Source organism: Carassius auratus, unplaced genomic scaffold, assembly GCF_003368295.1.
Source record: "Carassius auratus strain Wakin unplaced genomic scaffold, ASM336829v1 scaf_tig00216129, whole genome shotgun sequence".
Classification (NCBI taxonomy): domain Eukaryota; kingdom Metazoa; phylum Chordata; class Actinopteri; order Cypriniformes; family Cyprinidae; genus Carassius; species Carassius auratus.
Window position 1 is genome coordinate 68798 of NW_020528426.1, and position 12587 is coordinate 81384.

Here is a 12587-nt window from a genome sequence, read left to right on the forward strand (position 1 = left end):
ACTTTGATAATTGGACACTGTTGTTTCGCTGTGTGAAATGGAAGATCTTTTTACATCTACAGTATATGTCTGTTTAACTCATTGAATAAAATGTTATCAGAGAATTGACATTCTAAAATATTAGGACGTGGTCACTAACTATAGTTTTTTATAACTATTTATGTCATTTGAAGAAAGTGTACAAGTCTTACTAGTAAATCGTTTAGTATGTGCTAATCTCAGAGAATTTCTAAATTCAGAATTTCCAGTGGTGTGATTTCCTCACTTCCTGTTTGTGTATATATTTGCGCTTTGAGTTAAGTAAGCAGACTCACCATGTGAGTCTGTCGGTAACAGTGAGTTCATCCAGGATATCCTTTTTTTCAGGGACTATGTATTGTCCCAAAGGGCTAAAAATAGTTGCTTTGATTGGCTAGTTCGCGATCTGAGAGACTGAGGGTATAAGAGTGAAACAGGAAGTGTTTTTTCCACTCATTTACAGAGCTGCACATTAGATAATTCATATGCAAAAGATGTGTCAGTTACTCAGAGGCCGCCATGACACACTCACACCCACATGGATGGACTTTTGTAAAAATAAACACGGCCATGTGTTCAAATGTGAACGCACGTAATTGTTTATGATAAAATGCTTTCATGTTCCATGCTTTCATGAGTTCACGATAACTGTGAATAATTGTACTTTATATAACAGTGTCTGATGAAATGTTGTCCATTGCTGAATTGATATAGTAAGTGTACATGAAGTGTGTGTGTGTGTGTGTGTGTGTGTGTGTGTGTGTGTGATACAGCTGAAGTGACACAAGCTCAGTGGCGTAACTGTCTGTGTGGAGCTGTGGATCTAGTTTAATGAGGGAACAGGAGACAGGTGGCCAAGGATGACGGATTCTCCTTCGGCAGAAATCTGAGCCACTTAATCCAAACAGTCCACAGAGAGGAAAAAATCTGAGCACTCATCTGACCCATGCTCATTTGGAAATTTACTGTACAAAAACTGGGACAACACTTCTGTTTTCTAAGGTGTTTTTACAGGATCTGCCTAAAGCAAAAATTGTATCTTCTTTTAAATTATGGTTTGGGGATTTTGTCCCTTTTTAATAGCTTTAGTTAATAAAAACAACACTGGCTCTGGCCAACAATGGAAAGATGAATGTTTAGTCATGTCTACAAATTTCCCAAACTCTTTCATAATAATAAATAACCTCATCTTCTTTTTTTCTATCTTTCCGTTTTTCTCTCAGGTAAGAAGAAGGTGTCACTCTATGACAGTCAGGCTCCCATCTGCCCCATCTGTCAGGTGCTGCTGCGTCCAGGAGAACTTCAGGAGCACATGGAACAGGAGATGGACAGGCTCACCCACATGCACATCAGGTAGACTCACACATCTCTACCTGCCGTCTTCTGACAGCTCCATCAGTTCTTGTCAATGTTTCCCAAATAAATGAAGCTCGTTGGCTGCTCTCCCTCACATAAGTGTTTGGTCTAAAAATCAGCAGTGAAGACACCTGCTACTGGTGTAATGCTCCAGTGATAACAAAGACCAGTAACAGAACAGGTGATTTTCCTCCCTATCATCCATCAGCCCACATGCACTTAGGCCTTTCATGTAAGCATGGCTGGATGATCACAGAGATCCAGCAAAGTACCGTCATTCATCCACTGCCTGAGGCTTTCAGATTGGTACATCAACTTAACCCCTGTTAAATCGCTGTGTTCTCATACATCGCCCACCCAAACAAGGCAGGAAGTTTCATCCTGTGAGCTTGAAGGAACATTAGCCATAACAAGATACAATGTCGTTTTAATCTACACATTGTGCTGCATATCCCCCTTTTTGTTTTAATACATTATTCTGCTGGGCTTCAAACAGGGACACAGGGAGAAAGCGAGAGGGGGATATTAATTCTCAGCAGGATGTCTTTCCAGCATGAGTGTTATCCATCACACGGCGGTGAGGAGTTATGTTTTAATAATTAATAAAGGGCAGTGGGTTGCCCTCCCCTGCGGGTAGTGGCTGTGGACACTGACATGGCTCTGGGCCTCTGTTGCCCCTGCCTGTTTGATAGTGCTGGTTATTTAAGGAAATTGCATCATTGCTCCAGGCCTGTCAGTGTTGGATGCCCCTCTGCATTACAGGCCCATGATTTAGCCTTTCCTGCGCTCCTTTTAACCTCTGCTTATAGCCGAGAGAGTTATTTTCCTAGGCTAAGGCAGTCCAATCACTTAATACTGATTTAGGATATAGAGAAAGAGAGAGATGGACTGAAAGAGATAAAATGCTGTTTGCAATTGAAAGTAGAGGTTTAAATGCCTTTAAGTGAGTAAAATGGGAATGCTACCTCACTGCATTCATAATGTTAGCCATAACATTCTGCTCGGAATTTTCATTTTTGATGTCTATATTTGAGCATAATTTTGGACCAATTAGATATGACTCTGGTTATCCAAAATAAATAAAGTGATCCATTTTTGTTTTTAAATTAAATTTTTTTTTTTTTTAATAAAAATACTTTTATCATCTGGTTAAAACATTGCATTAGTCATCATGCAAATTTTGTCATGGTTTAGTAGTATTGCAACAGTTACTAATATCTTCCCTGTAAATCTGCAGTAAAATTAAAATGATCCCATTTTAGTTAATCTACATCAACATTTGCATCCAGAATATTGAACTATTATAGGCATTCCTGAAATACATAGAGAAGTCACCGCAATGCTTCATCGATTCTACTGCTATCAGTGTGAAACTCTGGGCTTCCTTCCCTGTATACTTCCTCCCAGGCAGGGCTCTGCTCAACACACGCTAGCACACACAGATCATTGGAAGTGACATGGCGAATTTGTGGCAATTTGTAGTAAATCTCCCTTTAATGATAGCGTTTCATTCTGCACCAAATGAGACTTGAGTGCATGTAAAATGGGGAAAGCTATTTAAGATGTAGCATTAGGCAGATGTCTGAGTGGAAGTGGGTGAGTGTGTGTGAGATTGGAATCCGCCGCGCACTCCCCTCTCTCTCCCTCCCTTGTGGCCGCATCGCCATGCCCCCTCCCTGTCTTGTCCTCTGCTCTTCATGTATGGAAATGGAAATCCATCATGCCCTTTACCCGTCTGCCTGCTCTGAGGGCCACAGCAATCTACATATTCCCCCACCCTTTCCCAGCTTCTCCACGTAATCAATTTGCCTCCAGCGGAGCGAGGGAGATCCGGGTGGCAAACGACACGAAAAGCAATCTTTATCTCCAGTTTACAACCCCCCAACTGTCGACTGGCATTTATTCAATTTTCTCTTCTCAGTCTTGCTGAACTTGGCTGCGAGAGGGGAAAGGGAAAGCTTGGTTTGTCCACTGCGTGGAGTTTGTGGGATTTTGGAGTCAGTCGCATATGGGGAATGGATTTAAACTGAGAATTTCAAAAAGATGAAAACTGATTGGTGAAGGTTCAGAGTTCATGCTGTATGGATCTACAGTATATACCTACTGTATATAAGGGAGATCTTAATACTGTGTCCCAAGTCTCATCATCTTGTTGCCCTTCCCCTCAAAAATTCTCTTGTGGGAGAAAAATTATTTTTCATTGTTAATTTAATTGTTACATTACATTAGAGCAGGAGGTTCAAACTTTTTTTTTTTTTTTTTTTTTTTTTTTGAAAAATGTGAGAGGAAATTGTAAGAAAGTTTAAATTAAATGCTTTCAGTTCCTTTGGACCAATATTTATTGTGAACATTTGTATAAAATGTGTTTTTAATTATAATTAATGATTTTAAATGATTATTATATTTTTAATATTATACTATTTTTATATTCATATTTTAATTCATTTTGAATTTAGTACAATGACAAGATAAATGCCAATGATGTAATTTTTAATATCACACTTTTCACACAATTTCCTCTTCATATTTTTGGGGTCCTTGACATCAAAACATTTTAAACCCTCTGCTTATCGAGTAACATCTCAAATTTGCAAGTCTCACTGAGTTTTTGCCTCGTCCGATTGAACAGCATCTTGCCTAAAGATCACACGCAGATTATTTTTACTGCAATAAGTACTCATGATTTATACATTATTGTCTGCACACTAGTCCTAAATTGACTTGCTTTCCGTACACATACCATTACATAATGTCCCTCAGGTCCTATAGTTCAGTTTCTGTGTGGCAACTCTAAACAAGTAAAGAGTGTTTTTCTGTCATTGGCCTTGCCTGCTTGTGGCACCACTTGGAAAAGAACATTTTGAGAGACTAGGGTGTCCAATAAGTGCAGAGGGGCCATTTAGAACACTACAGTGTATGAAGTGTATCTTAGTGTTGTTGTTTTTTTGTTTTGTTTTTTGACATGAGGAGATGTGTGAGGTCACAGAGATTCACTGTGCCACACTGGGCAGATATATGATGCCTAGGAGTCCGTTTATTATCTTGCAAACAGCACGCTGTCACCGATGGGGCAATTTATCCCCTCAAGGCCTGGTTCCTGATTTGTGTTGTATCTTTCTTCTCCTCTGTCTCATCTTTTCTCTCTGTCCCCTTTTCTTTCTTTCCTCCCCTTGCTGTCAGATCAATCATGACGACTACAGAAAAGGTGGGCTAGAGGCTTATTAACTGAGTGTAAGGGTGGGGCAACACTGCAAACCCCGCCTCCACCTGTCATTCATTACATTTGAGTCTTTTTAGGCAGTCCATATACTTTACTGTAACTTCATCTGTCACAGCAGAAACTAAACTCTCTGTTTCATTTGGCCAGTGACACGTGTGCCTGCAGGATCAGACTTTCAGATTAGGGTGCAGGCTAATTCAGTTTCAGTTAAACCGTCTCCCTGGGTGTGAATGCATGATTTAAAATGAACATGACAAGGGTGATGTTACCCCGTCATTGTTTCTCAGGTCATCATCATGCTGCTTCATAAACACCCAGCAGTGGCCGATCTATGGGTCTCTAAACAAGAGATTCAACGAGAGTGACGGACAAGGAAACAGACAGACAGCGAAAAAAGCAAGAGGCAAAAAAAAAGTAATGGAAGGAGAGATGGCAGGAAAGATATTAATGTTTCAGAGAGGAATCTGATTTGATATGTCTTTCCCTATTGTCGGCGGATGCTTTAGCCGCCCCGTTTAATAATTCCTGCCTTCCAATCAGTCATCCTCAATCCACAATGTCCACGAGGCAAAGATTCAATGTACAATCCACCCGCCAGAGACAAGGAGTCACCCCCCCCACACACTTTTTTTTCTCTCTCTGCCATTCTCTGCCTCTTTAATACAATGTTTACAAGCCAGTGCATTGTCCTCAACATATTTCAAAGTCCTAAGTGCCCAAGGCGTTTCACTGACAAATCAAATAACCGCAAAATCATTTATTCCCTTCTGCCTTAGTCTAACTGCAGTGGGGGGATCAGGTCTGGATGGAAGCATCCATGAGAATGATTACTTCAATAAAAAAATTATAACCCAAATCTGCTTAGCAGTCGTACTTTTGGACAGTAATTGTTTCAAATACAGCATGACCCAGGGCTGCCTGGATTGAGTGGCATAGAGGATGGGTTTGAAACTGCTCTCAACTCCCCCCCTCCCCCCCACCCCATTTTCCATCTCCAGATGATTAAAAGTGTGATTTGTGCGGCTTTGTTCTCTTTTGTCTTGTCTGTCCTCTCGAAGGCCAGCTTGGGTCCTAAGTGAAGCCAACAAGGGAATGCTCAATATGACTGAGCAAAAGAGAGTGTTGATGGAGGAGACGTGTGTTGCCCAGCTCCTCAGGGGACAGAAGTTGCATCTCTCCGAAGTGACAGATTGCAGTTTCTGTTCAGTCAAAAAGAGATGGGTTTTTAGCCAGTGCAGCCTGTGACACATGATCAAAATAGATCAGCCATCATGGCAACAAGTTGCTCCTGCACATCACATTCCATTGAAATTAACATCAGTGCACGTCAGCTGTGAAATTGTCCTTTTGAATGGCCTTTTTGAGTCTGTATCAGTCTCATCGATTACACAGAGAGCTGTAGCCAGCTAGACATCGAGACATCGACCTCGAAAATCGGAAGAATGGTCAATATGTGGCTTTTTTATGGCAAATTCCTACATTTTACATTTGGTTTTCTCAATTTTGATTACATGCCATTGGTTATAGCTATATGAAGAAGTTTACTGGTTACAGCCATGTCTCACATTGTCTTTTTTTCCCTGTAGCAAGAACTCATCACACAAGGACATCAATGCAGCTCCAGGCACACCGAAGGTAAGATGTCCACCATCTTTATGTTCACTGATAGGCTCAGCCACAATTAATGGCAATTAGTTCTCTATTTCATAGACAAAGACGTAAAAAAAAGAGTCTTGTGTCACTATAAGAGAGAGTGGTCGCAAACATCTGGCTTTATTTTCTGCTGTAATTTATTTAGAGCTCTCAGTGTTTCCTGGCTGCTTATTCAAAAGACCTGCACATGGAAAATGATACCCGTGTTTTTCAGTGTCATTGTCTTAAAAGGAGGAAGAGGCCAAGTGTACTTAAAATCTCAATTAAATCTGCAACCACATTGATTAAATTATGTAGTGCAGTCACCACATGATTCGCTAGAGAGTTTTAATGTGCTACAAACAACTCTGCTTAATTCCAAGCATGGATATTAAAGGTATAGTTCAGCCAAAATGATAACTCTGTCATTATTTGCTCACCCTTATTTTGTTCTAAACCAAAAGAAAATATTTTGTACATTTCATCAAATGGACAAAAACAGTTTAAATATATATATTTTTTTAATATCCATAAAAAAAGAAAGTTATACCTGTGAGGGTGAGTGAATGATGACAGAATTGTCTTTTTCAGATGAACTTATCCCTTTGAGCTATGATTTTAAAGGATAACAAATTACAGGCTGATGTGACATTGTCAATGGAGAGTATTGCGACACATCAAGCATTTATATTTCAGTTTTGGGATTTTATGATGCCATGAACCTTTGCAAATGCCAGAAATGCCAACCTCACATTCACTAAAGATATTCTCCTGATGCCTGAGATATATATTTTCACTTTATCTCAGAATAAATGCATATTTCTTGGTGAAGAAATGAACATGAATGGTGATAATAATAAACCATCCTCATATGATTGTCCCTTATCCAGAGGGCAAACCCTTTGGTTCTGACCCACGGTTGGAGAGAAACTGAGACTCTGGAAAGAGCATGAGAGCCAGAAGACACAGGAGCAGGTTAGAGAACAGGCCGTGTGAGGCGTGACTGAGCATTCTATAGCACACACTTAGTATTCCGTAGGAGTGTGTGGAAAATGAAGAGGCTAGCTAGGATGGCGGAGGAGGTCCATGATTCTCCTTTAAAAGATGGCAAGCAGCAGATCAGGCCCAGCTCGCTAGTTCTAAAGGGGATTAACCCTGGGCCGAGTTGGCCCATCTTTACCCCTCTCTCAAGCCGGCATTGCCATAGCGACTCCATGCCAGTCTAATCCAACAGGGCGAAGGCCAACAGTGGTAGGCGGCACAGTTAACATGCTAACATTTGCAGCACTGCTACTGCTTGTGCTACACCTTAATGTGCAACTTATACAATGATTAAATGCCTGAAGGATAAAATGTTAATATAAAGGTAATTTTCAATGCAAAATCTGTTGAGGTTCATATTGCACAGTAATTCAATTTATTATGCATAAATCTTTTAGCAAAGATAATGATTTATACACTACGGTTCAATAGGTCAGTAAGATTTTTTTTTTTTTTACGAAATTATGATTTTTATTCAGCAAGAATGCATTAAATTTATCAAAAGTGACAGTAAATGCCACAAAAATAATTGTGAACTTTTTATCCATCAAATAATCATGAAAAATGTACATTTTTGTTCAATGTTGATAATAATAAGAAATTATTAAGATTATTAGGAAAATATTAAGATAATTTGTAAGGATTGTATTGCACTGAAGACTGGAATGGCTGCTGAAAATTCAGCTTTGACATCACGGGAATAAAACATAATAAGTTATTAAAAAGAAAACAGTTACTTAACATTTTAATAATATTTCAATTAAATGCAAAATTGTTGAGTATAAGAGACCCTTTTTAAAAAGAATTGTAATAATTTTACTGATCACAAAACTTGAACAGTAGTATATAACCTTTATCTTTAATATTTTTTTACATTGTAACATTCAAGTCAGATTACCTGGTACTAAACATGCTGGTTCTGTGTTATTTTGGGTTTATTATCATTTCTCATTAGACATTGAAACAGTTAAACATCACACACTAGATACAGTATAGACTAGTGTAAACACTTAGTGCTCATACTCACTCTCTGGCACACACCGTATTCCCTGAGCTCCAAAGGTTTTGAGATCACAAATAAATTGTTTCCTGACCTTGCGATTCAAAAGCATAAGGAGCCATGCATAATGTCTAATTTACTGTCCCCGTAGAGAAAGGCTGCCATTTTTCACATATTAATATTAGATTACAGTTGTCAGCCGCTAAAGCAGCAACCCCTCCTCTCACTCTGATTAATCAGAGCAGATTGTAAAAACAAATATTTTATAGCCACCTCATAAAAGCAGGACGGAGATCAAGACTCTCGGGAAAGCAAGCAGTATTTCCCCTTCCCCCGTTCCTCAGTCATTTTAGAAATTAAGTCAATTAGACTTTCAGAAGAACAAGCCTGTTACATCTCCAGGCGCACGGCGATACGTTTATAGGCGATCAAAGTGTCCTGTCATGCCATCTGGTGTCCTGCTTTCTGTCTGTTCCTCTGTCGAAGTCTCCATTACTCTAAACACTGTTGTCCTGTCAACACATAGTTTAAAGCTGAAATGGCAGTTAATGGTTATCTGTCAACAATCAGCCATATTGTTACAACACACCAGTTTTGTAGTTCTTGTGTTTTGTTTTAAACTGGCTATATTATCAGTTCAGTGGATGACACATTTGTCTGGATGGCTGCTCACCTCTTTCTTTCTTTCTTTTTTTTTTCCTTTGTTTTTCTCTCTCTCTCTCGACAGTCTCTCCTGTTGTCAGTGCACATCAAACGTGAGGGCGAGTCTCCAGTTGTGTCCCCGCTCTCCTCTGATGAAGCTCACCATTCTGACAGATACCAGGTGAGACGGGACGCCTCAGACAGAGAGTGTCTGTCACAGGTGCAGAGTGACAGACTGTGCAGTTCTGACACTCTGAGCACAACTGCACAGACTGAAACCCTCCACTCTGATGCAGCCCTTCATTTCACTGGGTTTTAGCTTGTTGAGAGTGTCTCAATATATGGGAGTTTCAAATTGAAGTGAAATCCGTCCAAGTTGGTGCTTTACCTGAGATGTAATGAAACTGGATTTCTGTCAACTGAAAGTAATGACAAAAAAAATAACCATTAAAAAATTTAGCTTGGGAACACCTCCACAATATCCTCCATCTTATCCCAGACTGGATCTGATTGCTGGACGTATTAATACAGGCTGAAATCTGTTCTGCTAATCTCCAGCCCCATGTTTACTCAGGCTGTAATGTTTGTTCTGCTCTGATATGTATTTATCCATAGTTTAACCCTGGGCTAATCTACACCGCCCCCAAGCCCCGGATATCATCTCTGTGCGCCAGTGTCCTTGACATGTTTGTTTTCTTCCTGCTTCACCCTGAAGCTGTGGGTTTCCCCTCAACCCTAGAAGTGGGAGAATTTCTCAATTGAAGCAACATCCCGACAGATCTTTGCACATTAGCTATAAGAAGGCTCTCCTTCATGGTCCTGATAAGTCTTTAGAATTTGCCTTTAATGTCACAAAACTAAAAGTACTACTGACTGATATACAATGATTGTCAAGGGGCCTTAAATACATAATGGCACCGTTTCAAGATCATTGTTTTGTAGAACTATTTATTAATGAAGCTGCTCAAATCACCTCATGCTAATTTCCTTTTCCTAAAAGTCATGATGTTCTTTTTTTGTAACAAAATCTGTCTCGTGTGGACACATCGTGCCATTGATATATCATAAAATAGACTGACAGCAGTGGCTCAAGAGTTTCTGAAGGGATCTCTGCCTCTAGACATTATACATGCGCCAACTGTTAGAGCAGTTTGAACCTATGTATATACATATAAGTATATATATACACTTAAATTATTTTGATAGGTGTGTATCTTTCCAGTTTTTTTTTTTATATATATAAAAATGTTCAGCATATTTGTTGGGTAACATTTACAATATATTTGCGGGGTGTTTGTTGTATAAAATCTGATACTTTTGCTTTTTTGTAACAAAATATATTGGAAGGTATAGTCTACACACAGTTGCATAAGTCTTCACATCTTATATATATATATATATATATATATATATATATATAGAACAGTTCATTGTACCAAAAAAGAAATAAGGACAGAAAAGTATTGAATAAATCATATTTTTTATACCAGAAGAGTTTGTTGAGACCTCTTAAACCAGGGGTTCTTATCTCTGGCCCTCAAGGTCCACTTTCCTGCAGAGTTTAGCACCATCCTTGATCTAACTGACCTGTCAGTAACTTTCTAGTAATCCTGAAAGAGCTTGATTAGGGATGGAGCTAAACTCTGCAGGAAAATGGACCTCAAGTGCCAGAGTTGAGAACCCGTGTCTTACAAAAATGAATCAAGCAACACATTTCATATGCGTCGTTTACATACTGCTGCGCCCCAGTGGCGAAAGAAGGAACTGCATCAGTTGCAACTTTTGACTCTGACGTGACGGTCACGTGACCGGTAGCAATATGGCGGCCATGGCGCGCTGAGACGAACTGTTGTAGTAAGCCTAATATTTTAAATCCTTATTCATCCTTCGTAAATTGACTATTGAGTCTCATATCCGCGTTTTGGAGGAGAGTTATCCGGGCTTCATGTTTTTGTAAACCAAATGAGTTTGGAGGGTCGTAGCGTTTGCAATGGAAGAGGATTTGCAGAGCAATGGCCAGAGTGAAGTAGGTTTTGTTTACATTCAGACATCAGGGATCTGCTGCAGAATCCAGCGCAATCTTGTGATGCGCGCATCATTATAGTCCTTATATAGAAATAAGCAATAAACTTAAATGACTGACAGATTTTTCTTTGTTCTTTTTTCCCCCCACATGCAGACATTTTTACGAGTTCGAGCTAACAGGCAAACACGATTGAATGGTATGTATATTTTCTCCCTGGAACAAGGAAAGTGATATTAATGAGCGATTATCTGTTGACATATGACTTATAAAAACGTAATTGACATATATTTAATAGTTTAATACTTCATATCATTGGTACAAAGTGCAGTTAATATATAGAGAGCTGTCCTTTACCTAGCAAGCTCCTCTCTGTAATGTTTATTAAAATAAAAATGAATATTTGATAACATTTATATCAATATAAAGTTGCGATATTTAGTCAAACATAAGTAGTACTATTTAAATAAATTGTATTTTTATAGTACATCATCTTCTAGAGTCTGTTTACATGCAGTAGTATTTGATGAAAAATAATGGCCTTATTATTAGTTAATTTTAATAAATACTCATGCCTGTCTAAGTCAGCTTATTATAAACACCTGACAAAAATGTCTGCAATATTGGATGGTGGATAGATCATTTATAATCTTTACCTGATAAAATAATACAGTTTAAGGCATTTGTGTGCCATTCTGCTTAGTGAGCAATACTTGAAGCACTTGACATGCTCTGAAGACTCGTCTTGCTGACAGCGGGTCTAGTCATGTTGTATGTTTATCTGAACCCCAACCCATAGTCATTAGTCGGTGGGTGTGATGGAGCAGCCGCCCCCGTGGGGAGGGTTGGTGTGAGCTGGTAGCTCACTGACCCGAGGCCAGTTGTTATTCTGGGTGTTGGTATCCGTCTGGCACGAATAAGGAGCTCCTCGTCTTTCAGGGTGCATCACTGGGGTCTGTCATGTGGCCTTGCCAGAAGCTTGACATCCATGTCAACCACAGCACCCCTTGCCACATATTAGGTGATTTTCTACAAGCCTAAGCTGTCATATATTAAATAACATGGCTGTTTATTATAGTTAGTATAGCTTGTAGTCAATTGTGGCCACCTGATTTTGCACTTCCCTTGACTGTAGCGCCTGCCCAAGCAGAGAATCTCCTTAACCCTTGGTTTTTTCATGTGTCAACAGTCGATGACCTCTGCTGGTGCAGGCGCAACGCCAAGGAAAGTTTCAAAAGTCCCCCAATTCCAGTGCCCAGAGGAGTGCCCCTAGCCCCTTGCTGCCTGCGGCATGGTAAGACCCCCTCCACCCTTTATCGCAGCCGCAGGCACTGTAAGGGTAAATGGGGCTGTCTTTGTTTAAACCCGAGGCCGTATTAAAGTATACCACCTCTCATCTGAGACGCGGTGATTTCAGAGTGAGGAAAAACTCCTGCTGTGCCCAATTAATCTGCCTTTCTTCGTGCTATTTAATGATGCCCATCTCCCCCACATTACTGTCAACGTGGCCAGTGTTTCTCTCTCTTCTCCCTCTCCTGGAGGTAATGGCAGAAGCTCCTGCCTCTCCTCCTCCAGTCCCCCTCGGCTCCATTCGCAATCACAGCCAGCTAAAAATTAATGTCCCCACACGCCATTTGCAGTTAAGAAAAAGCGAC

General features: G+C 39.8%; 1 protein-coding gene across 7 annotated transcripts in view; it reads left to right on the forward strand.

The window, feature by feature from the left end:
- Positions 1–12587, forward strand: part of LOC113097191 (E3 ubiquitin-protein ligase RNF220-like) — a 44329-nt gene that overhangs the window by 13410 nt on the left and 18332 nt on the right. Inside the window, exons 2-6 of one of the 7 annotated variants that reach the window (XM_026262412.1) lie at positions 1242–1371; positions 6181–6229; positions 8995–9090; positions 11089–11131; positions 12122–12226. In XM_026262412.1, coding sequence (XP_026118197.1) covers positions 1331–1371; positions 6181–6229; positions 8995–9090; positions 11089–11131; positions 12122–12226 — 334 coding nt within the window. In that variant the 5' untranslated portion in view covers positions 1242–1330. Of the gene's footprint in view, positions 1–1241; positions 1372–6180; positions 6230–8994; positions 9091–10680; positions 10936–11088; positions 11132–11731; positions 11954–12121; positions 12227–12587 lie in introns of those variants that run through there. The other 6 variants (XM_026262408.1, XM_026262409.1, XM_026262407.1 and 3 more) reach the window with 6 other exon arrangements.